This window comes from Canis lupus, chromosome 3 (genome assembly GCF_003254725.2).
Source record: "Canis lupus dingo isolate Sandy chromosome 3, ASM325472v2, whole genome shotgun sequence".
Classification (NCBI taxonomy): domain Eukaryota; kingdom Metazoa; phylum Chordata; class Mammalia; order Carnivora; family Canidae; genus Canis; species Canis lupus.
The window spans coordinates 62,984,317-63,010,637 of NC_064245.1; the positions used below are offsets into that span (position 1 = coordinate 62,984,317).

The 26,321-nt window shown below is 43.1% G+C and overlaps 1 protein-coding gene across 1 annotated transcript; it reads right to left on the reverse strand.

Annotated features, from left to right (window-relative positions):
* Window positions 1-194: 194 nt before the first annotated feature.
* LAP3 (leucine aminopeptidase 3) lies at window positions 195-26,321 on the reverse strand. Its single transcript, XM_025438388.3, has 13 exons — window positions 26,146-26,321; window positions 23,530-23,645; window positions 22,135-22,189; window positions 21,564-21,669; window positions 19,816-19,975; window positions 18,290-18,454; window positions 15,245-15,403; window positions 10,978-11,102; window positions 9,482-9,570; window positions 7,965-8,067; window positions 3,070-3,149; window positions 1,216-1,325; window positions 195-750 (listed from the first exon to the last, which is right to left on the reverse strand). The coding sequence occupies exons 1-13, from the start codon at window positions 26,245-26,247 to the stop codon at window positions 561-563; spliced, it is 1,560 nt and encodes a 519-aa protein (XP_025294173.3). The 5' UTR covers window positions 26,248-26,321; the 3' UTR covers window positions 195-560.

The window sequence follows — 26,321 nt, forward strand, 5'->3', positions numbered from 1 at the left end:
GTTGACATGTTCTTTTCCTTATATGGGGATAATAGCACGTACCTCATCAACTAATAAACTCATCACTGAGTGCCCTAAAGTGGTTATTAACATTGAGAAAATATTGTACCATCACGTAACACAGCCAAAAGACAAGTTATGCTGTAATAGTCACTGGGTTTACAGTAATACAGAATACCAAGGGCCACACCAGAAAGCACAAAAAGTTGATTTATTGTTTCCGACAACTGCATAGTAACCTTTACTTTTATTCCTAGCATCACAGCTAAAAGATGACTTCGCACATCAATTAAAAACATATACTCTGAAAATTAATTAGGTAGTTTTTAAACATTTAGTCATTCATAGAATATCTTAAAAATCTTGGCCAAGCAAGAGATTAGCTTTACCTTTATAAATCTCTACATAAGACAAATCAAGGCAATCAAATTCTCTTTTGTTCTACATTTTTAAATGTAATTCTTTGTTTCCTTTAAAAGATATTTTTCCATTCATTCAAAAATATTTTGAGGCTTAACTGCCCATTTAAGGCAGAATGAAAGAATTTTAGAGCATCTGAACTAAGCATTGTTTTCACTGAACTGAAGCAAGAATTCTATCAGGGTCCTTGTGGGCCTCCCAGTCATGCCCTTCCGCAGATATGGAACTTCATCTTTGTTGGTCATCACACCTGCTATATCTAAATGTGCCCACTTAGGATGAGTCACAAATTCTTTCAGGAACGCTGCAGCTGTACATGCTCCTGCAGACCTGAAAAGAAAGATAAAAACCATTTTTTAACCTCATGTAAATGTGCACTGAAAATTTCATTAAGATCCTCTATTCTCATTAAGTACCTTCTATGACCAGAGAGCAAAAGTCAAGCTTATGAGATTAAGAACTTAACCCAAAAACTACTTTCAAAGTATTTATTTTCAGACATAGCTTTAGGCAATAAAGGATAAGATTCCTCTTCCTCATGGTAACAAATTGACCTATTTTTCATCTCTTCTCCTTACGATTTATTTAAATTGACTTTAGATTTGAAAACATGCAAAATTTTGAGCACCAGATAGAAAATACCTTGAAAATTAAAGACATTAGAAATTAGTACTTATGAGCACTGTTATCAAAAGAAAATGGGCTATACTTTCTGTGAAAGGGCATAAAATTTAAAAGTGGTCATTTTGATAACCAATGATTGTAAAAATGTACTTTCACAGCTCCTTTACATACCTATATTTTCCAATGTTATTAACATCAGCAAGTTGGCAATCTACAACTTGTCTTGTATAATGTTCAAAGAGAGGCATCCTCCAGACACGGTCGCCTGTTTCAATACTGGCCTAAAGAAGAAATAGGTACAATAGCTGGAAGACTGCATGAACTAAATTATGGTTAAATTCACAACACTGATGTATTCAATGCCAGAAAAAACTATTCTGTACAGAATCATTTCAGGTAATGAGATGATTTACTTAAGAATTATAAAAGAAACTAGTTGTATGGCATTTGCCAAAATCATCTGTTCTTATGGATCTCAATTTACAATAAGCTGGTAGCTGGCAGTACTTCGACTTTATGGGATTGACTATGGGGAAAGTCTTTGTGATGCCTGTCACCTCAGTGTGCTAAGAAACACATGTCTGAAAATGTACCACCGAAGACCAAAGCCCATGACAAGGTGACCTCATTCAGTCACATAATCATATACACACTCATTCACATTCATCTACAGAGCACCACCAAGTGTTGGGGATATAAAGTTTAATATCTGAGCCATCAGAGGGCCGAGAGGCTAGTGGAAGAAACAAGATACACAGACTATTTTAATAGACTATGCTCAGAGATAAGCCCCAAAAGTGAAAAGTCAGGAAGCAGCAACAGAAGCTAGTTATTTGGAGACATGAGTAAATAGTAGCTGAATCAGCCCCAGGTTGAAAGTAGCTGCCTCTGAGAAAACAGACCACAGACTGCTGTTGACTGCTGACTGGTCTTTAAATGTTTATGCACACGGAACTTTTCTTTTTTTTTTTTTTAGAGAAGCTTAAATTAAAAAAAAAAAATCAAAAACTACAGCATTGTGGGTGCTTGATAAAGAGAGACACTGGGTGCATGACAGGCCAGAGGAGTGCCCCTCTGGTGTCACCAGCCCTGCAAGGAGACAACTGAGCTAAATGTCACAAGGATTGGGCTGGTAGAGTAAATTTAGGACCATATACCAACATCAAGAATGTATTCAAGGACATTCTGGATTTGTCCCTCACTGGCGCATAGTAAGCTGCTATTCCTTACTTGTTGAAAGAGGAAGGTGTCGGGGGAGCTACCAAGCAGACACACAGGGTCTGGAGCTCCAGAGAGAGATGGGAGCAAGCAGCAGAGAGGTGCTAGCCCAAGCCATTGGGCTTCCCCATAAAGATGGGGACAAGGAGAGCATACGGCTTAGGACTGAACACCCACCAAAGGGGCAAAGGAAAAAACTGCGAAAGGAGGCTGAAACAGTGAAGAAGGAAATCAGAGAGATGATCACAGAAGCCAAGAGTGGGATGTAACCGAGAGGTTGCAGTTGCATGCTGCCTCCAACCAGGCTAGGTAAGGCTGAGAGGGTGGACCAGGGAGAGCCAAAGGTAGTGGGTAAGGGCCTGGGGGGAGGAAGCAGGCTGGCTAGGAAAGGGTGCATAGGAAGCACAGAGCACAGCAGCCGGAAGTCGTCCTTATCACCACCCACAAATGGATCAGGACAAGCCCTACATACAACACACATTCACTAAAGGTCATCCCTTCCTTGACAAAGCTGTCCTCGTATCTTTTTCTGCTTCAGGGAGTCTACATGATGGCTGTAGTGTTTGAGTCACTTTCACATCACTCTGAGCCACAGGAGGAGAGGGGAACTGTCTCTCCTCATACCTATCATTTGGGAACATTTATAGAGAACACCAAAGCACACTGAATAGAGTGTATTATCGTATTTCCAATTCAAAGGCAAATCTAGGACAGAAAAATCACAGGGGTAATAAAACATAAAAAGTATTGTTCTAGGCTAGGATAATTTGATCATCAGTCACTTTAGTCTCTACATCTTATTTGTACCTCAAATAATTTGTTCCACAGCCAGGATGAATTGGTGAAGACCCCAGTGGCACCGGACCCCAGGGCTACGTCCATGGCACCTGCAACACACAAGCCCTCTGGTCACTGTTCAGTCTCTACAGGCAGGATGGGTGTGTCTGCTGCTCAAACCAAAACTTTGGCCTTTAATTTGATTTTTAGTATCTGCTTCATTTGCAAAAATAGTGAAGCTGAGGAAAGCCTTACTGTATATATTTAATGTCTTCCTAGTTTCTCAACTAGAATTCAACTTCAATTAAGAAAATGTAAAAAAGGAAACAACACCAAATATCACCAATAATCTCCTCCTCAGCATAGCCATTATATATTTTTAACATTTCCTTTCAGATTTTTTATGAACTTTTAAAAAAGCGTAATTAAGACCATACCGTTCATATCTGAATGTGTCCTTCCTCTTTTAGAAACAAATGGTAGAAAGTAGTTTTAAGGATTCTAAAAGTCTACTGGGTAGAGATATCAGAATTTTCTTTCTATGGGACATTAAGGCATCTCTAGTTCCTCATTATCTTTAATCACATCTCAGTAAGTATCTGCCCTTTTGTTTTTGGAAAAGAGTATTATTATTTTATCAGACTTGTTTCATCTTCATTTCCTCCTCCAACAAAAGTGCACTCATTGGCTGACTTCTCTTTTTACAGTAATAGATTTTTTAAAAAGATTTTATTTATTCATTCATTCATTCATTCATTCATTCATTCATTCATTCATTCCTGAGAGACACAGAGAGGTAGAGACATAGGCAGAGGAAGAAGCAGGCTACCTGAGGGGAACCCGATGCGGGACTCAATCCCAGGACCCTAGAATCACACCCTGAGCTGAAGGCAGATGCTCAATCACTGAGCCACCCAGGCATGCTCTTCATTAATAAATTTTTAAAAATCAAGGTAAAAATCCAGATTTCCAGGTTATTTGTGGGCATACATTACTGATCAACAACTGCAATTAGGTCCTGTGGCTCAGTGCCACCTCCTCTGGTTCTGGGACCAGCAGTTTCATTTGTTACTTGCCTAGCCCTGGCTGCAAGCTCTGGGGCAGGGATCATGTTTGATTCCTAAGTATATGCTCAGGGCTTTGCGCACTGCCTGGCACACAGGAGCTCAGTATTTATGCAAAGAGAAAAGCAAACCCTGCTATCATTCAGTAGTACTAGGTCACTCACGGAACGTTAAAGGAGACACCACAGAAGCTGAAGGAAATTCCATAGTTTTCACAAGGTCACGCTTGTTTTGTGTAATACAAGGCATGTCCAGATTGCTCCTTAATCTTTAACTGTGGCTTTACATGGTAGCTTTTCATGCACTGCTTGTTAGCATCTCCCCCAAGGAAAATGATACTTGAAAACATAATTATAGGGACACCTGGGTAGCTCAGCAGTTGAGCATCTGCCTTCAGTTCAGGGTATGATCCTGGAGTCCGGGGATTGAATCCCACATTGGGCTCTGTACATGGAGCCTGCTTCTCCCTCTGCCTGTGTCTTTGCCTCTCTCTGTGTCTCTCATGAATAAATAAATAAAATCTTTCAAAAAAATGAAAATTATATACACTGTTTTATAAACTTTTTTTTGACAATAAACAAAATTTCCCACATCCTTCCATTTCTTTGAAGTTGGGATTGGTGGTTGTAGGACACCCCAATGAGTGATCCCCTAGGCTTGCATGTTTGTAGATAAACATTTGCACACATCTCTCATTTAAGAAATAAAGCTTAGAGCTGTCATTTCATTTTGTTAATCTTGATTATAACCCATTGGCCACACATACGCCACGATCAGGCGACTCTCCAGGGAAGGGAGTAGCACTTCAGTATCCCATTCCTCTGTGCCATCGGGGCACGGGATTGTACATTCTTCCCAAAACATCAGCTACACTGATAGCTGGTTAGTCATAAGGAATTTCCAACAGTTGACAATTTAAAAACAAAAAGTAGTGACCCGTATGTAAAAACTTAAGCTTCTGCATGACAACTCAGGTCTGTTTGGGTCATTTGTTCCTTCAGGTTTTGTTACTCTCTACCTCCCAATTCTCTCTCAAACCTTCCACTTCTCTCTGCCACTACTGCTACCACCATCATCCAAAACTACTGTAATAACTGCCTTAGAAAAAAAAAATATAAAACACAAACTGGTGGAAATTTCTAAACACACATAGAGAATAGTATAATAAATGCACAGATACCTGTTAACCAGCATTAACAATTACCAGGTGTTTCAGCTACACTCCCTGCCCCACAGATTATGTTGAAGCCATCTGCAGATACTGTAACAGTCATCCGTAACACACACTCACTGCATCTTCAAGAGTCACCGAGCATACTGCTCGCTGGCCTACCTGGCTTGCCAGTCACCTCGGGCCCTTCTCCAGGACATTCTGCACCCTGCCAGCACGGGCCCTGTCACAGTACAAGCATGTCTTATTGTCCACATTGCTTCCTGCTACACTTGGGTCAGGACAAATCCCAGTAACACGTCAAGGCCAAGCCAGGGTCTGGTGCCTCTGAGGATGCTGGCCTTGTGCGCCCACCCCAGCCCCACTACGTTCTTCCCAGTCCCATTCACCGCTGCCCCTACACGCCCCAAAGTGAAGGGTGCCCTCCTCCAGGATGCTCTTCCTTCCCTCCTCTGCCCAGGAATGCCTCCTCCTTCAGATCCTCCAGCTCAAGCAGCAGTTCTCAGACATGATATGCTCGCTCCTCAAAGAAGAATGTGATCTGCTCTACTAAAGCAGTAGCAAATGACAGATGTAAATACTTAATATGATTCCACTCGAGATCAAGGCTCTAAACCTGATTTCACTACATACTTTAGAAAATGTTCTATTTTCTACATACAGTGACACAACTGCTACCATCACCAATTTCAGAATTACCAATTAGCAGAGGCATACTTCCTGTTTCTTTTCCAAGGCCCATGTGGATCTGTATATTGATGCTAACTGATCAAGTTACCAGAATTGTCATAGTCTCACAGAAACTTCAATGCTCCAAGGAAGGTGATGTCACCATTCTATTCCGTCCTAAATCACAACCATGCACGAGGAAAATGAAAACAGGTAGCATGAGTGGATGGCCATCTCCTGAACACACCATGGCCCCTACTGTCTGGTACAGACCTGCCTTTTCGAGGATCGTAACATTTTTAGTGCCTGCCAGGCCAAGGATATGAACCTGTATCATCTCACTTCATCTGCACAAGAACACCTCCTGCCATTGAGGTGCTACTCTACCCCTTTTACAGATGAGACAACTGAGGCTTTGTCCAAAGTCACATGATGTGAAGATGCAGGACAAGTTTTAAAATCAGGTCCTCTGTCTCCGAAGACTCTGTACATCCTCCCACTCTCTTGGAAGATGTTTCATACTCTCCCCTTTGATCACCACTACTGGAACTCAGAAGGGGCTCAGTCAACATGCAGAAGGGACTCACAGCTAGGCCAACACTCGGGCCTACACTCCCTGAGTGGAAAGGCTCACCCAGTTTGCCTCTTGCTTACCTGGGGTCAACTTTCCCACCCTCAGACTAGGGAAAAAAAGGGTGAGGGGTTAAGTGGAGGGAGCTGTGATTCCTCATTTACAGAAAGGGTATACACTACTACCCACCTCACCATTGCCCCCCAAACACCGGCCTCAGCACCTCCACTCTCCAGCTCATGTTTGCTAAATCGAAAAAGGAGACAAAAGATCACCAAAGTACTGTCATACTAGCTTAAAAAAAGGACTCCCAGCAAATCTATGCACTATTGTTAGAGCCACACAAAAGGAAAAAACATAAACTGATTTCTGCTAAAATAAAGGCTCACATGGGCAGAGGAAGAATTAAAACCAATGGATAAAAAAACGATCTGTTACTTAAAAAAGCTGGAGACCAAAACAGAATGAATCCCTGGAAAGATAACTGTTGGATGAAAGACTACTAATGTTTGCTTCCTACAGCAAGGCAATGCCTGTTGTCAACCCTGCAGGGAAGGAGTTCGTTACTCTACAGAACCAGTGGTGCTCTAGCCTTCCTTCAGCCAATGTCTGCCATGTGCGGGCACCAGATTAAAGAGGCTTCCTAAAAACACCTCCCAAACTCCACAATCCTGTGTGGGGCAAATACACTGATGCTCCAGCAGGTCAGGTAACTTGCCCAAGGCTGAAGGACTGTAACTGAACAGGAGGAGATACCTGGTCAGCCCTGCCACTCAAGTTTCACACTGCACAGCCTCTGTTAAATGAGAACCTTCCTACCCACTCACCACAATGTTTTTGTTTCTTTATAACATCAAGTACAAAAAGTTCAGAAAACTCAGCAAGCATCAGATACATTATGATTAATACAAACAGCTCCTGACTTGAGGATTTATCACTAATCTTTTCAGGTCTGTATCAAGTAGCAATCAGGGGCACTTGGGTGGCTCAGTGGTTGAACATCTGCCTTTGGCTCAAGTTGTGATCCCAGAGTTCTGGGATTGAATCCCACATCAGGCTCCCTGCAGGGAGCCTGCTTCTCCCTCTACACCTATGTCTCTGCCTCTCTCTCTGTTTCTCTGTTTTTTAAATAAAATCTTAAAAAAAAAAAAACAATAGCAATCAAATCACAAAACATCTCTTAATGTCATTTTCAGAGGTTACTCTAGTTGGGCTGATGTAACCAACTTGTTACTTCTTTTTTTAGAATTACAGCCTGGAATGTTTTAAAACAACAAACCTTATGTTTAAAACGGTTTACAGCTGCAGAACAATTCCCTTGGTGAAAGATATTTGAATGCAAGTGGAGCGAGCCAACTTTCAGGAAAATCATGCCTCGAGTTAACATGTGCACTGCACACCAACAATATGGCCTCCTTCAGACAAAGGCAGGAAAAACATGCTGTCTGACCTGTTAGGGTGGCGGCATTGATGATGATCTTGGGGTTAAAGGTGTGCGCATAACAAAGTGCATCGGCCAGTATAAGCCTCCCCTCAGCATCAGTGTTATCAACCTGCAAAGAGAAGGGCCAAAATGTTAGGGTAAGATAACACCAGTAAAGAATATCAAAACTTGATATAACACTGTTCAACTTAAAAGTGAGAAAAGCTACTGTGATGTTTGTCAGACTGCCAAACACATTCTTATATTTCAATTACAGCAGGAATGTTTAATCTGAAGAGCAAATATAATTTAATAATCCTTGTACCAGAGCTATGACCAAATGACTTTGGAAGCAGAAATAAATAGAAACAGTCTGGCCCATTGTACCAATAAATGTCTAGCAGGAAAAAGGAAATTTCAAGATTTCTGAAAACAAAGAGGCTAAAGAGTTTAGGAAAAATTACAGTGAAGTGGCAGCCTGGCTCTCCAGACAGGAGAACTCTTGCAACTTCAGTGACTTGGTATATATAAAGTTTTTTAAAGCAGGCTCCACACCCAGTGCACAGCCCAATTGGAGGCTTATATTCACGAGCCTGAGATCAAGACCTGAGCAGAGATCAAGAGTCAGACACTTAACTGACTGAGCCACCCAGGAGCCACTATATATATTTTTATTCTTATTTTTTTTAAGATTTTATTTATTTATTCATGATAGACATAGAGAGAGGCAGAGACACAGGCAGAGGGAGAAGCAGGCTCCATGCTGGGAGCCCGACACGGGACTCGATCCTAGGACTCCAAGACCACGCCCCAGGCCAAAGGGGAGGCGCTAAACCGCTGAGCCACCAAGGGATCCCCTATATATATTTTTTAATTCTTTTAAACAGAAGCCAGGCATTATGGGTGCTAGGTACATGCACGCAGCTGCCCCAGCAGAGGACCTGGAGCACGGAGTCCGTGACTCATGATAGTGTGCTCCACCTGAACACCAAAATGGAAAAAGTTAATCACGGCACAGGTCTATGTCTAGAAAACAGCTCATGCCTTTCCTGCTTTGCCATGCTTTACAGGCCTTGCTGCAGATTTGTGGTGATTTGTGTGTGTATGGCATATAGGAGAAACAGATAGGGAAAATATTTTTTAAATTCCCATAAAGGAGGTGCCTGGGTGGTTCAGTCAGTTGAGCATCTACCTTCAGCTCAGGTCATGGTCCCACGATCCTGGGATTGAGCCCCATGTTGTCAGGCTCCCTGATCAGTGGGGAGTCTGCTTCTCTCTCTTGCCAGTCCCCCCTACTTGTGTGCCCATGCCCACATTCTGTTTTCCTCTCTCAAATAAATAAATAAATAAAAATCTTTGTAAAAATAAAATATAAATAAATAAAATTCCCATAAAGAATACCTTTGACTTTATATGAAAAGATACTGCCCTCCCCCCCAAAATGGAGCCCATGCTCTGCTTCCATTCAAAGTGTGCTTATGTGGCTACCAGGGATTCCTCTAGGATCACCAGAATAGAGAGGGCTATGTTTTGCATTCACACACCTGTATAGTCTTCCCGTTCTTGGCTTTGACAACATCCCCAGGCTTGTTGGCCTTACCACTGGGCATATTTTCACAGAGAGGGGCCAGACCTATTAGAAAAACGTAGATAAAGGAACATGGAATGTGCTGGGCCCAAGCTCAGCCCCTAAAAGACCAAGGCCACTGGTAGCCATCAGAAGTCTGCCACAGACACCACCTTAACCAAGTGATCAAATTTAGCAGCACCAATGACCCCACTGGCATCATGTGCGCCAGCAACAGTAAGTCCACCTCACTCAGGTGGTGGTCTCACCAAGGAGTCTAACCTGATTCTATTATGAAGAAACCAATTAAATCCAAGTTGTGGACCATTCCAAAACAAGCCTGAACTCTTCAAAACTACCAATGTCATAAAAGAAAAAAAAAAAAAAATAAGAAAAAGTTTCCAGACTAAAAAAAATTAAGAGACGTGGCAACCACATGCGATGTGTGGTCCTTAATTGCCTCTTAGATTTCAAAAATAAAAACAAGTAATGTGTGTATATGCGAACATGAACTTTTTTTTTTTTTAATTTTTTTTTTTATTTATGATAGTCACACACAGAGAGAGAGAGAGAGGCAGAGACACAGGCAGAGGGAGAAGCAGGCTCCATGCACTGGGAGCCCGACGTGGGATTCGATCCCGGGTCTCCAGGATCGCACCCTGGGCCAAAGGCAGGCGCTAAACTGCTGCGCCACCCAGGGATCCCGAACATGAACATTTTTGTAGACAACTGAGAAGTCTGAATTAGGTGACTGAATCAATCCCTGGAAATGATCATGGTATTGTCCAGGATGTCCTTGTTCTTAGAAGACGGACACAGCTGAAGTATTCAAGGATGACATGTCATGCCTGTTACTTTCAAAAAGTTCAGCAAAACAGGACAAGGATACTGGCAGGGAGGCGGGGTGGCACATCTGAGACAGACCTAGAGTCCAAGCACACCTTTAGCTAGTATACCAGAACGGATGTGACACTGGGCAAAGCATTAACCCAAGTACCTCCATCCCCACACTCCCTGAAACACGGGAGATTCCTAGCACTGTGCTTGGCATCCAAAACTATGTAAAGAGCTGCTGCGCACTGAATGCTTTTTCTGTCCCAGGCATTTTCTGTATATCAAGCCACTTAATTAGCCACAATCCCTGTGAGACAATCACTAAATGTGCCGGTGGTGTCCTTCCACCCTGACTACTGAGCATTTTTCACTGGAGTAAATCACAGACTCCACATTATGTGCCCCTGACTGCTAACCGGTTTTTGCAAAAGTACAAAAAAATCAATTCTAGCTATAGTCCACCAGTGCAAAACACATTTGACTCAATTCATTCAGACAACCACACACTTAGCTAAACAGATTTTGCTTGATGAAAAGCATCTCTTAATCTTTTCAGGTTAGTGGAAACCACGTTTGCTGTCTCTTCTGCCATCTGACTGGATTCCAGAAGTCTCCAGGACACCCCCTGAGCACCCTCACCTACGATGTTAATGGGCAGGTTCAGCTTGGCCGCAGACACAATGGCGGAACAGATCGTGGCAGCTCCTCCCATGTCAGCCCTCATGAGGTCCATGTTTGCAGCAGCCTTGATGGAGATGCCACCACTATGGGAGGAATGGACAATGTGCAATGTCAGTGCAAAGAGGGTCCAAATCACTTTCTTAAGAAAGGATACATATGTGCAGGCACCATCTAACTGGCAAAGAAAGTTCAAATTTCTAGACTGAGAATCTGAATAATCTCAACATTTGTAAAGGGGACATTGCGGTCTTTATAAAAATACAGATGAGTGTCTTACTTCATTTTGTTTCTTTTTGAATGAAATGTAAGCAGTATCAGTGGCAACATTACTACATCATGGAATCCGTGCTACTCAAATCCCATCCCTGTATTTGCTCATTAACTCCTGACACCCACACAGATTTGTCTTTTCTGGAAATTTTATGAATTGATCAACTTATTGAACCTGAGGCTCACACACTATTATGGAAAGCCAATGACCTCAGAAGACTGGAGGGATCCCTCTCAAGCCACAGGACAGAGGGACAATTCCTTCCGACACCCCTAAGGAGATGAAATCTTAATTCTCACTCACTTGGGAAGCACTTGATAATTAGACGGCTGTCAATTACACCTAGAAGTGAAGATGATCCACTGGCTCAGAATAAGAAAAGAACCACTTTTCATTCAAAAAGTCCAGAAAAAACCCCAGGGGTGGCAGCAAAGGGAGTGTACTGGTACATGAGGTCATTCCATCTACTCACATCTTTCTCACTCTCCATGCATACGACTACAGTTCAAAGTAGCCACCAATCAAGGAGCGCCAGTTATCACTGCTCACCTCTTAGATCTCTCTCAAATGCATCCATTTCTTTTCTCCCGTATCCACCCTGGTGAGGCCACCACCATGTTATGGGATGTTTGCCACGGCTCCTCTATATTCAGGTCTCTCTGTACCAGTCCTACCCCCTTCATTACTCACACAACTACCATTTTTACCAAAATAAAAAATGTCTACGCCAACAAACATCCTGGTAGGTTTTGTGTGTATGTGTAAAAAAATCGTAACTGGATTCTAAAATTGATATGTAAATGCAAAGGATGCAGCCAAAGTAATTTTGAAAAAGAAGAGCAAAGCTGGGAGACTCCTATTACTACATTTGAAGACAAAGCTGTACTCATGAGACACTTGGTTGCAAGGTCCTGGGGGAAGGGCAAAGAGCCCAGAGTTAGACCTACAATTATATGGTCAACTGATTTAGCAATGGTGCAAGGTAGTTCAATGGAGAAAGGGTAGTCTTTTAAACAAAGAGTTTGGCAACAAATAGACATCCATATGGAAAAAAAAAAAGAACCACAATGCTTTCCACAGCATGCACAAAAATTCAAAATAGATCATAGCCTTAAATTAAAACACTTAGAGAAGAAAACACAGACCTTGGCATTGGTAGTAACTTTTTAAACAGAGCAACAAAAGCATGAAATATAAAACTAAAAATTGATAAATTACACCATCAGAATTAAATCTCCTCTTCAAAAGATGTCACTTAAAAAAACGAAGAGCGGGCAGCCCAGGTGGCTCAGCGGTTTAGCAGGGCCTTCAGCCCAGGGCCTGACCCTGGAGACTCGGGATCGAGTCCCACGTCAGGCTCCCTGCATGGCGCCAGCTTCTCCCTCTGCCTGTGTCTCTGCCTCTCTCTCTCTCTCTCCCATGTCAGGCTCCCTGCATGGCGCCTGCTTCTCCCTCCGCCTGTGTCTCTGCCTCTCTCTCTCTCTGTGTCTCTCATGAATAAATAAATAAAAATCTTTAAAAAAAATAAGTAAAAAATAAAATAAATGAAAAGCAAGCCTCAGACTGGGGAAAAAATTGCTTTCAATACATTCATCTGACAAAGGATCTGTATCTAGAACATATTTTTTAAAAACTCTAACTCAATAAGACAAACATTCCTATAAAAAAAGGCCAAAGAATTTGAACAGACACTTCACTAAAGATAAACCAACACCAATAAACACAGTGAGAAATGTTAAACACTATTAGTCATTAGAGAACTAATCAAATCTCAATATTAAACCTCCAAGCTATTGCCACATGTCCCCTGAAACAGGTAGAATCAGAGAATGACAGTATCAGATGCCGGGGAGGATATGCCACAACTAGATCCACGTACACTGATGGGGGGAATACAAAATGGTACAACCACTCTGGAGAAGTTCGGTCATTTTCTATCAAGTAAAGCATGCAGTTATGATGAACAAATTCTGGTGTTGCCATTATCATGGAATACAACTCCACAACGAAAAGGAACCAATTACTGATGCAGCCAATAAGGTAGATAAATTTCAGAGACATTATGCAGAGTTAAAGAAGGCAGACATAAAAGATCAAAAAAATCAAAATGATTTTCTAGAACAGAAAACACTCATATACAGCAACCCAAAGACGACTGGTAGCCTGAGGCAGGCATAGAGAAAGAACATGGGCAAAGTGCATACAAGAGCTGTTCGGGGGTGATGGAAATGTTCTATTTTCACAGGAGTGGTGGTTGTTGCAGGACTGTGCATTTTTGTTAAAACTCCTCTAACTGAATACTTCAAGGATGAATTTCACTACATATATATAAAACTCATGTCATTCTTTCCCTTGGCGAGAAACCCTTCAGTTACTTCAAATTGTTCCTAGACCAAAGTCCAAAATGCAACCGGGCCCAGAACAACCCAGCTCTGCTTAGCCCTCCCGTGACTATGTCCTTCCTTCTTCACCATGCTCAGTTGCAGCCACTCCCCTGTCAACACCAGGAGTTCCCTCATCCTTCCCACCCGGCAGCCTCCAAGCCCAACTCCCTACCGTACTAACTTCTCCTACCACTTCCATCTTTAGCTAAGCCTGTCACTCCTTTGAGGAAGCTTTCTCTAAATCCAAAGACGAGGTCAGGACTCCTTGCTAAATATTCTCATAGCACAAATTCAAGTAGGGATTTACAATAACAATATACTTGACACGAAGCATTAATGCTACATCGAGATAATAGCCCAAGACAGTATAAAATCATCACAATTAGCAAGGTAATTAAAAACAGCATAACCTTCATTCTCTAATTTTTATTTGCTGTAGTGTAATATAATGGACACTTAGGTACAATAGCATATGCATGCATGTAACTTAAGAATCAATATGCATATTTTGAATAATATGAACTGGAATCTTTTACTAATGGACTATAGACCAATACTTCGAAGGAGAAAAGGTGGACCTGTGGGTGGCAGACACAGGAAGACTCTTCTGGCAGCCAGCTCTGCCCAGGATGGGTCTCATAGCTCCTGGAAGCACTCCTATGAGGGCTTCACTCATTCAAGTTTCAAACAGCTGCTGAATAGGTGTGCATGTGCACTGGAGACATCCAGATTCTACAGATCTATAGAAGCATTTTCCAAAGTAGTTTCCATGGACCATGAGTCCCATGAGAAATAAATTCCCTACAAAAGAAAATCTAGAAAATGCTACAGTCTGTGCCCTGAGAAGTCCTGTAGTTAAAAACAAAACAAAAAAACAAAAACCAAAAAACAAACCAGCACAAAAATCTCACATGTTTTATCTACCCTAGTTTTTGGTCAAGTAATCTTTTTTAACCCTCATGGTTAATTAGAATCCATCCCTGAAACCAGCATTCAGCAGCCAATGTTTCCTGTGGGAAATTCGGACCTATACCACCTCCTTCACTTCAGCTTCTCCTTGCTTGAAATAACCATACAGTTCCCAATCCTAAGGAATACTATGATTTAATAAGATTAATAGAGCTATGCGGATCCGCTAAAGAAAGTAACTGGAAGCAAGCAAAGAAGAGATGGCATGATCCAAAGAGCTGCATCGCTGTTATTCACAGAGGAAAATCAAAGTATATTGTGGAAAGATCTTAAGTCATTTTAAAGACAGACCCAAGTTTGACTTCCGACCCTAGGTATGAGTTATGGGACTCTGGGCAATTATTTTACCTCTCCACGTCATGTTTTCTCTACTTGTAAAATACCTGCCTCACTCCTAGGAGTAAGATCAAGGATAACACATGTAAAATGCCTTCTAAAGAGTCTCTCACACCCGTAAGCATTTTATAAATAGCAACTTAATACATCTAAAGTAGCATAAGATTGGACCAAAACCATGATTCTGAAGCAAACTTTATATGAACAATACAAGTACATACAAAGCATTCACCAAAATACAAAGCACAGATACATAAAGAGGTACCTGTCAAAAGTGATTCCCTTCCCAACAAACACCAGGGGTGCTTCACTTGCGTTGGGGCTGCCTCTGTAGTGAATTTCCAAGAAGACTGGAGGCTCATCAGAGCCCTTGGCCACACTTAGGAATGATCCCATTTCCTGCTCCTCAATCCAGGATTTGGGTCTACAGGACAGAAAAGGAGAAAAGTCAATATGCATGGTTATCTCTATTTCTAAGTGACTTAGAAAAAGTTTGTCCACGTATACAACTCTTAAAATGTATACACACGTTAATGCTTCCATTATTATATACTACTTGCTTTCTGTATATTCTTGGGCCACCTGATTCTGAGCCTGTTTCCTCATCTATAAAACAGGTCAATGATACATCTGTCAAAAGACGAGCTACAGAATTACCAAGAGAATTCACCCACAGTGCACGGTACAATGTCAGGTAACAGGAGAGTCAGTAAGTACTTACTGCTTGATTTGATCCCCCTAATCTGCTGATATACATCTAACGTTTTAATGTTAAGATGACGTTAGCAAGGCTCTGGGACCATAAAGGGTGCTTAAAGGCAGTTACGGGGTGAAGTGCTTTATTTTTTTATATTTTTTTAAATGACCAAAGAAACCAACTAATAAAAACAAAAAACCCCAAAAAGATATACTCCAATGACTGCACTAAAGTATCACAATTCTTTGCTTTTTTATAGTTGCTGGAATTTGATCTTCTCAATGCTGTCACACTATTTCTCACGGTTTCAACTGCAGCTTGAAATGTCTGCTTTAAACAGGAAAACTAGTAATTACAAACAAAGGATCGCCAAGGGTGATCTAATGGGAACAGTCTGTAGTACCAACCAGAAAACAGATGCCATATTGCTATTCCTGGCAGGCTAGGGGCACAAAGGTCTCTGTATTGATCTCTGGCCACAGTAACGGGCAACGAGAGAAATCCTACGCTCCCACAGGCAGAGCAGAAACAACCACATCCAAGGAGTGCTCCTCCTACACTTGCCAACCCCTTTGTTAAAACTATTAAACTAGGGTTCATCATGGAGAGATGGCCACCACACCTCAGAGGGGCAAGAACATAAAAACAGAAGGTAGGACAATGAAAAAAGCACTTTAAAGCAGCAAGGCTATAAAATGTGGGTATTTTTAATCACAAACTCAGTACTTGATACTTTATGAAAGCCTTGGCCTTCTGGAAATCCAATCTGTATTTCTGTGACTTACATTCATCTACACTAGAGCAGGTTTGGTGCAGCTATCTCAGTTTAATAGGCTCTACCCTGCCCACCTGACCCACCTCAACTCTGGCTGAATCTTCCCTTGGCTGGCCCACAAGCCCTGGCAGTTTCCCAATGGGCCTCCGTATATAAGCTTCAGCATCTGAAATGCCTCGCCCCACTCTCTCCATTTGCTAACTTCTAAGCAACCTTCCATACTCTGCTTAGGCACCATTTCAATTGGCAAGCATTTCTGACACTTTGAGAACTCTCGAAGGGAGTTCTGCAACATCTTCTGCATATCCCTTTTTCCTGTCTATTCCTATCTATAAGCTCCTCGCTTCTTTGAGGACAAGACCACCACTAGCCATCTTGTATGCCAAATTCCCAGGCACACAGGAGGTGCCCTCACTGGCATGTAACCACACAGCCACTGTTGGCTGACAAAGTAGCTCTAGTGTCTCCTCAAATAAAAACAAGGAACAGTCTTTGCCAAGATACCTTTATAGAGACTGAAAATTAAATACATACATGCTAGCCATTCCAAAAATATTATCAAGCTCTAAATCCTGTGTTTTGTACAGATTACACATTTTTATTCACTCTGTCTAAATCAGAGATTTTCCTGAGAAATGTGAACTATAATCACAATTAAGCACCAAAGAAGTTTTTTAAGTGCAAGCTCCCTTGAGATACAACACTGGTAGTAAAGAATTATTTAAATAAAGCAAATACCTGTTGATTTATTTTAATCATAAATCCCCCAATGTTCAGACTTGGTGTGGGGGGATTTGCTTAAAGGGTTATGGGGAGATCACAAGATAGCAACAGCACCTAGAGCAGCAGGCTTTTATGTCCCGCAGCCCACTAACGATGACCACTTAGGGCTGCCCAGAAACACCAACTCTGGTACCTAATTTGACAATCTACAATCTCAATCTACAAATGAGATTCTCATTTCATGCCAACCTAGGCAGGCTGAGTTCTTTACTTGTGTCAGAAAGAGGAAAGATAGAAAGTATTCACCAAAACAAAACACAATGTATAAATTCCTCAACAAACTAAACAGAGTTACCAATTGATCCAACAGTTCAACTAATCCTTACACACCCAACAGACATGAAAGCATACTTTCACACAAAAATATGTACACTAACACTCAAAGCCCCATTACTCACGGTATCCAAAAGGTAGAAACAACCAAATGTCTACCAATTGACGGCTGGAGGTAGAGAGGAGATGGAAATGAAAAGTGCCTGCTAATGGGTACAAGGTTTCTCTTTGGGGCAATGAAAATGTTCTAAAATTGATTGAGGTAGGGATCCTGGGTGGCTCAGCATCTGCCTTTGGCTCAGGGCGTGACCTTGGGATCCCAGGATTGAGTCCCACATCTGGCTCTCCACTGGGAGTCTGCTTCTCCCTCTGCCTGTGTCTCTGTCTCTCTCTCTCTCAAGAATAAATAAATAAAATCTTTAAAAAAAATCGATTGAGGTAATGGTGCCACAACTCTGTGAATATAGTAAAATTCAATAAACTGTCCACTTTGCAGGTATTTATATTGTATGCTATGTGAACCATATTTCAAGAAAACTGTTACGAACACACCCACACACATATATATACACACATACGGTATGTAGCGTGAAGTCAAAGTGCTCTCTCAAAGGCATAAAAAGAACCTCAAATTGAGCATATCCCAGCTTATCCGTGACTGCAAGTGGATCATCTCATCTTCCCGGTCTTGAGTTATTAATCTGAACCCTGAGGGAGCTGGACTTTTAGAATCTCAAAGGCTCTTGTCTATAACATCCTGAGTCTATGACACCCTGCATTACCTGATGTAGACTTCTGTTTTACTATTAGCACTTCTGAGATTCTTCTCGATAATTTTAGCAAATCTGGTTGGCGTCATCTCATTGGCTGGAGTCTCCATCAAGTGGCGTGCCAAGTTTTGCCCAGAAGCAAAGAGGACGCCCTTCTGCCAGGCCTCCTGGTCCCCACTGGTAGAAGAAAGCACAAAGTGACTATCAGACAACTTCTTAAGACTCTGTTGCAGCTAGAAGGACTGTTACCCTATAATAACAAAAGGGGAAGATTCCAACTGGAAAATGGACACATGGCACCTGGTCATTCTCTGCTCTGACTCAGGGCAGCAGGTACAAAGAGCTAGAAAACAGGGCCCTGGCCTGAACCGAGCTAGAGGTGGTAAGCATTTCACATTTTACATGCATGAAAAAGGGGTAGACTGATGGGTCTCTGAAGCCCTAACTCAACATGCAAATCGATGGAAGAGGTTTCCATCTTTCCAAAGGCCATTGTGTCCTCCTTCACTGCAACAGGGATGATGCAGCCTCAGGTGCTCACTGTAGAGCAAGCATATTGCAATAGTCCTTATGTGAAAGTGATGGCCCTTCTGCCTTCTTTTTGCCTGGGTCAGGGCTCTGAACATAATCATACCAAAGGGCAAGGACAGGCTTTAAAAGAAAACAAATGAACATGTGTTTGATGATCTCGACTCTTCTTATACACAACAGGAATTCATAGAAGTGGCACAAAGATGGGGGATTTACCATGTGCCATGTACTTGACAGCATCTTTCAATCATCATAAAAAAGCCCTGTAACATTGGAAACACAGCTAAAACGAATGAATGAAGAAAGTGAAAACAGAGATTTCTGGTCATTTCACCGAGATTACCCAGCCAACAAGTGGGGGAGCCAGAATTCAAAGCCAAGCTGACTGGTCTCAGATATCTCATTCCAAACCCCTCCATCATGGCTGTGAAAGACCCATGGGTTGAAAGACCCCTACTGTCCTCACAGCACCATCTCCTGAAGGTCAAACCTCTGCTTATTCCTGACAGCAGAAACTTCATCTCCTAGAACCCAGGATAGGGCTGCAGTGTAGTAGGTACTCAGTAAGTCTGCTGAAAAATGAGTCTCCCTACAATGAGAGCAAGACCACACAGGACTAAACCACTTAGCTCTTCATCTGTGCATCCTGGCATTTAACATAGTGCCAGCAGATGCTGGCTAAATGGAAATCATTTGCATCAAAACTTGCTGGGACATGTCTGTTACTTCATTCCCTCCCTCTTCAGAGAGCCAACTTAGTTTGGCTTTCTAGTAACCAGCAAGCAGAGAGAGGTCTAGGAAGCCATGGGTTGAAACATGTACCTGCCTGAAGCCAGGAATAGAACATGGGGACAGTTACCATACTCTTAAAATGGCTAAGGTGATGGGGAAGGTCTCAGACAAACCACACGGCAGTGCCCATACGGAAAAGCAGGCAGCTCATATCCAAAGGCCCTGCTATCTGAACATCAGGAAATGCAACCCTGATCTTGCTTTTGTTCCTTTACCCTCCATGGAGCTGCGCCGACACGACTGGCTTCTTCTTCTGCTTCAGGTCATCATACTCATAGAGTCCAAGCACTGCTCCTTCCGCAGCCGCCTGTGCATCTCCACAGGGATCCACCTCCACGGAAGAGAGTTCCAGATCTTGAACCTGCCTGCACCCCGCTTCAAAGGACAGAGAAAAACCAGAAAAGTGAAGTCAGTCAGAGGCAACCCAATAGTGGAGGGCAGAGGCATGGCTGCAGGCTGGGGTTCAAATCCCAGCTGACACTTGACTTTTCTGAGCCTCCTTCTGCAAAGTGAGGATGTGTACACACCTCACAGGTAGTGGGTGAGATATTCATAGATAAAAGGACTGGTCTAGCTCCTGGTAGAGTGGGCCTTCAGAAGGGGCTGCTATTACTGTATGACTTCTGAAACACAAAAATTTCCTGACACAGCTTCCCAGTCACTAAGAGCTGGCCAGATTAAAAATGGCAGAGAAATGATGACACTGAAATGATATCCAAACGACTGAGTAAAGTCCATTAGTAACAGCATTTTATGACGATCAGGTCAGCAAAAAGTCCCAAATAATAGTTATGAACGAATCACTCAACACGAACTTTGAAAGCAGATTTAATAAGCAGAGATGATATCCATGGGGCCAAAGCTCAATCAAAATTGGCACCGCCTCAGCAATGTCTTTCAAAGCATCTTTAACCACAGTCTCTGTGGTAAAGGTCTCCTCCTGCGGCTCAGCTCTGAAGTGACTCAGTGGCATCTACTCAACTTGTAAACTGTGTATGTGGCAAACTGCGACATGCACGTACCTTCAATACCTAGTAATAAGCAAGCACCCCGTACCTTGCATCCATTTCCTCTATTCCGTAAATAAAAGGATTCCACGTCTCTTAAAAGTCAGGCAACACAAAGTGTGTATTACAAAACAAAACAAAACAAAAAACCAAAAAAAAAAAAAAAAAACCAAAAAACCCCGCCATAACTTTCTGGTAAAATAGAGCCCTAAGGTCAAACTGCATGAGTGAAGAAGTAAATGGTCGTGAAGCCTCCAAACACAAGCTATGGTCACTATTGAAACTAAAATTCTGTGACGCCTGGGTGCCTCAGTGGTTGAGTGTCTGCCTTGGGCTGGGGTGTGTGTGTGTGTGTGTGTGTGTGTGTGTGTGTGAGATCCCCGGATCCAGGACCAAGTTCTGCATAGGGGCTCCCCGCAGCAAGACTGCTTATCCCTCTGCCTGTGTCTCTGTGTCTCTCATGAATAAATAAACAAATCTTAAAAAGAAAAAAAGAAGGATCCCTGGGTGGCGCAGTGGTTTAGCGCCTGCCTTTGGCCCAGGGCGTGATCCTGGGGACCCGGGATCGAGTCCCACGTCGGGCTCCCAGTGTATGGAGCCTGCTTCTCCCTCTGCCTGTGTCTCTGCCTCTCTCTCTCTCACTGTGTGCCTATCATAAATTAAAAAAAAAAAAAAAAAAATTTTTAAGAAAAAAAGAAACTAAAAATGCCACCTGCTAACCTCCTGTATCCATGTAAGGTCAGGCATACTATGATACTATGTAAGGGCAACTAAGCATTTGGTCGGGTGTTTTCTGTGAATGTAATGGGGGTTGTGACAGTTAAAAGGACCAAGCAAAAGGAAAAAGATATCTTAAAGAGGACATCATCTAGACTCTCCATAAAAAAACACAAACCCAAGCAAACAAAAAACAAAACAGACTTTCCATTAACCTTAAACTTTAAAATGGAAATCACCTGCAACTGCGACTCTGATGTTCTCTTTGCCTTCATGCCAGTTCTCCTGGTCATCGACTCCAGCTGCCTTTTTGCCAAGGCCAACCACCACCACACTGGGGAAGTCCTATTCAGCACACACACACAAGATTAACTACTTCATGTCTTTAAAAAAGCATCCATTTCTCTGGGAACGGTACGTGAGCTCCCACACAGCTACCTTCACCTCTGCACAGGAAGCTCACCATGAAATTGGGTTGTTTTGTTTTTTTTAACCTGTACCTTGGCAAAATTTTACCACTTCTATGTTTGAAAGGTAGAATGAGGATAATCTTGCAAATAATTCTATGTAAGCCAGTGCCACAACTATAGAAATTGAACAAAGAAAGCCTATACAGATTGAGAGGCAGTGCTTCTTGACAGTGAATTGCCACTTTACAACCTTAAGTTGCTATTTATGGCTTTACATAGGGATAAAAGCATACATATAATCGGATACAAAATTTTTTGCATTGCTATGCAGCTACAGTCCTTGGCACTCAAGAGGTGCTCACTGAGGCTTTACCAAATAAACCATATCTTCATCTCATACCTCATGCAGACCATAAAAGGTTCGGGTTTTGCCTGCCTTCAGAGGAGGTCCAGATCTAAAATAAGAAGAAATATTTGTTTTAAAAAACTAGTTGTCTCTGCTCCTTTGGGAAGTGATACATACATACATTCAGTGTTATTACAATACCCTACTGCTTTTGTGAATTTACTGCATTTATGTTTTTATCAAAATACAGAATTCTCTCAGGTTAGGTTTTTCAGATGCGGCACTTCTAATGCTAGCTCCACTATCATTTAGCAAACTTCCACATTAGATTTAGTACAAACTTATTTGAAAACAACTACAGAGAGCAATGCCATGGATGGGTAATGTGTGGCTACAGAGCAGGGCTCAGTACCAGATGAAGGTGCTCAGCCCTGAATCTCACATCTCACATCTTTCATAATGCCTGACCCAACCATAGCATTCAGCTTGGATGCTGTTGGGGTAGTGTTGGGTGGGAGGAGGTTCTGTACAGATAGGATATGGGCAAATTCCAAACAAAGCCGGTGGTGAAGAATAATTATAGCCAGAGGACTGGATGCCCTGGTGCCACAGCTGATAGCTATCTGTCAGGAAGGCCAGGCTGTACCGTACTCTAACAGGTTGGCGTTTGGATTAATGAATTAATCACAGCACTTGAGAAGGCAGTCTGCTGGTGAAGGACTGGTAATTGAGAAGGGATGCAAATTCTATTACCCGGGGATAAGACAATTACTAGAATTATTAGACTACATTTCAATAGGTCCTCTATAATCTGAATAATATGGACCTGCAGTGACTATATTGACACTCTTCTGCCAAATACGTCCTACAGCTCAGAAGGAGTTGGAAACTCCAATGTTTCTGTACCTTCTCTAAATCGTAGCTAATCTGAGTGCTCCCAATCGCAGGCCCCACTCAGATTTACTGAATTAGAATCTATAGTCTCACTACACTTTACCCTCAGGTGATTCACTTTGAGGTGCTGAAACTCAAGACACACCAAGAAAGGAGTTGTACCCATAAGCTGTTTTGAACTAGTCCAGGGACAGGCTGTTTCCCTAAATGAAGGGACATTACAGGAGGCAGACAGGCTGGTGGAAAGGCAGGCGGGTGGACGATGGCAGGCTGAGGAAATCTGGTACTTTCCAGATCTTTTTGGGTCAGTCTTTCTCAATATGTTTCTGATTTGAAGTGGCCTGACTTCCCAGAATTACAGACTCACTCATACCAAAAGGCAAAATACCAAAATGCATTCCAGGGACAAATACTTTCACTTCCACTGGGAACATACTGGCCAACTTAACTTCCCTTTCATTTTTATCTCCTAACAATAAAGCATTTAAAAAAAAAAAAAAAAACTCTTTTGGTTTCAGGGCATTTTAAAACTAAAACCCACAAGTGAATACTTACATGTTCAAAATTTCTCTCAACTTTCCAGACACCAATTTATTGAAATTCTCTCCTGCGCTTGTAAACTGTGGCACATCATCTTCTTTGTCTTTGGTATAGATTCCTAAAACAAGACCCTGAGAAAGAACAAGTGGGAAAAAACAAACAAACAAACAAACAAACAAAAAAGAGAACCATTAGAATAGTTCCCCTTAGGGGGACTCGGAGGTCCCCATGTTTCAGAAGAAGCAAATAATTCTACCTAAACTGTGTTCCCCTCAAGGACAAAGCTGAAAAAGAAACAGCTATACTCACATCCTGTCTAAATGTTTCAAATCCCTGCCAAAGCAAGACTGCAAGTACTACCTGTCCTGCATCTTCATGGTCCCCCCCAAGAAAGGGCTTTCACAACATAAAGGGTTTTCTTTACTTCCAAAGAAAGAAGGCAGAACGGTGTTTTACGAAAACAGATCCAGGGCAGCCCTGATGGCTCAGCGGTTTAGTGCTGCCTTTGGCCCCGGGCGTGGTCCTGAAATCCCAGGATCGAGTTTTGCATTGGGCTCCCTGCAAGGAGCCTGCTTCTCCCTCTGCATGTGTCTCTGCCTCTCTCTGTGTGTCTCTCATGATTAAATAAAATCTTTTTTAAAAAATCCATTTTTAGCCAAATCAGACCTCAAAGGGATTCAGACTATGCCACCCCAAAATATGCCACTTGGGTATATCGATTATTTTGAGCTAAAGGCACATGAGAAACAGCAGGTGCAAGAAGAGCTCTCTGACATCCCACTTGCTACCTAAAAGCAGGGCAAAAAATTTCCTGTAAGAAAAAAGCTGTCCCTGTATGGAGAAAAGAACATTCTTATCCCCAGAGACTGGGAGTCATCACCAAAATGGACCTACACAAACAAACCTACCAAAGTAACCCTTATCTTCTCCCAATTAATTCCATCCATACACCTCCTAGTCACTGTCACACAATTTACTGCCCCAGCCCAACCCCCTTTGTCTTGTCACATCCCCACAATTGCTCGTTCTCTGTTTAAAAAGGTCCATTAAAATAAATAAATAAATAAATGGTACATAAACTTGAAAGGCTTTTGGGTCTTCATTTTCTTTTCAAAGATGAAAAATTATCAAATACACTTTGTACACTTTTCCCTATTAATCTGTCCTATATCTGCTTAATTCCCACATCCAGCCACAGAACCCAGCAGAGCAGAGGGAAGTTCTCCCTTCCTTAGAATCTTCAAATGGAAATATCAGGTTTCCTGGGATGCTACCACAGTCAAGCCAATGGCTGCAGTCGCCAATACGAATAAGCACTCTGGCCAACTCATGGGCTGCAAGAAGAAGGATGCATCCTCACAGCGGAGGCAGGAGGGGCAGGAGCAGAGCACTTAACCTACTGGCTTCCCTGTCACACCTCAAACAACTGAAAGAAGGAAGTCAACCCAGAAATCACTATTAGTCTTTGTGTGGCAGTTTTTGACTTTAAAGTGTCTTCTGCCTTATGGCAACTCTATGAGGTGGAAAGAACACATACTCTTCTTCCCACAGACCACCAAGAGCCAGACACCTGGTGTGACCTACTAGCCCATGTGCAATCGAACTGAGCAAGAATCCTGATTACCTTCTCTTGACAGTCCTGCATCTGTTCCCGAAAAAAATCACACTGGCACTTGGAGCAGTGTCCTTTCTCTTTTCCATTTAAAAAAAAAAAAAAAAAAAAAAGGCTGGCTTGGTGTGAGTAACTTTTCCAGATTCTTACTTTCCTAAGAGTGCCCAGTACCCGGGATTCGGTGGAACAAAGGGGATAACTGAAGAGACAGGACCCAGCTGTCACCTGTGACGGACGTTGCACAGGACTGGAAAGAACAGGGGACAAGGCATCTGGTCCCTCTGCCACCTGCGGCACACCTGGAGGCTGGAGCTCAAGCCCTATCTAGAATATTCCTCGCCAGGGGCATTTCTTTCTGCTCCTTTAGCAGGACTCGCAAGCTGGTGCTCCTTCCGCCGCACAACTCCCCTTTCCAGATTCTCCACCTCCCAAGAGTGACCTTCTTAATTTTTTTGAGCTCAACTACCTGGAAAAGGCTTTCCTGCTGCAAGACGCTCCCGTTTTAATTTCACGAAGATATGGGTCCCTGCGCAAAGCACCGGAGAAACCATATTCTTCCTCTAGAAACTCAGGCAGTTAATTTGGTCCCTGAGGACCTGTTTTCCCGTCAGGGGGGAACGGGAGGAGGAACGGAGCCCGAGATCGGCCGCCTCTGGGACCTTAGAGGACCTGCACCTCACAGCGCGGGGATCGTCCCGGCTACGGAGGCGGCGACACCGACGCTGTCCTTCCCAGGGCACCGCGCGAACTAAACAAAACAAGGGATGAGGACGGAGCGGGAGCTCGGGGCGCGCTCGCGCTCGCGCTCTCCCCCCGCCGGAGGTCGGATCCTAGGCCGGCCCTCGGCGCCCGCCCGGGGGATGGGCCGCCCCGGCCACCCGCCCTGCCCAAGCCCAGCGCCGCGAAGACAGGCACTTTTGTGCCGGGTGTTGCAGCCTGGCGCAGGAGCCCGGACACCGTGACCTCAACCCGCCCCAAGCTCCGGGCGCCCAGGGCAGGACTCCGCGACGGCCTCTCACCTTCGTCATGTCGGCTGCGGAGAGACCCCGAACCCAGAGCCGCTTCACGCCCAGACGTCGGACGACGACTCGCCCGGCAGCCGGAAGGGGCCGCAGGAACATGTTCCCGGCTCGGCCCCCGCACCGCCTCCCTGCGAGCACGTGGCGCTCTGCGGGGACGGACGCCGCCCGGGGGC

Excerpts from the sequence above, each read along its gene's own strand:
- LAP3 (XM_025438388.3), bottom strand. The coding sequence starts at position 26,247 with ATGTTCCTGCGGCCCCTTCCGGCTGCCGGGCGAGTCGTCGTCCGACGT. Across the intron at positions 23,646-26,145 it reads CCGCAGCCGACATGACGAAG|GGTCTTGTTTTAGGAATCTA; the intron begins GTGAGAGGCCGT and ends GTTCTTTCTCAG. Across the intron at positions 11,103-15,244 it reads AAGGGAATCACTTTTGACAG|TGGTGGCATCTCCATCAAGG; the intron begins GTACCTCTTTAT and ends TTCCTCCCATAG.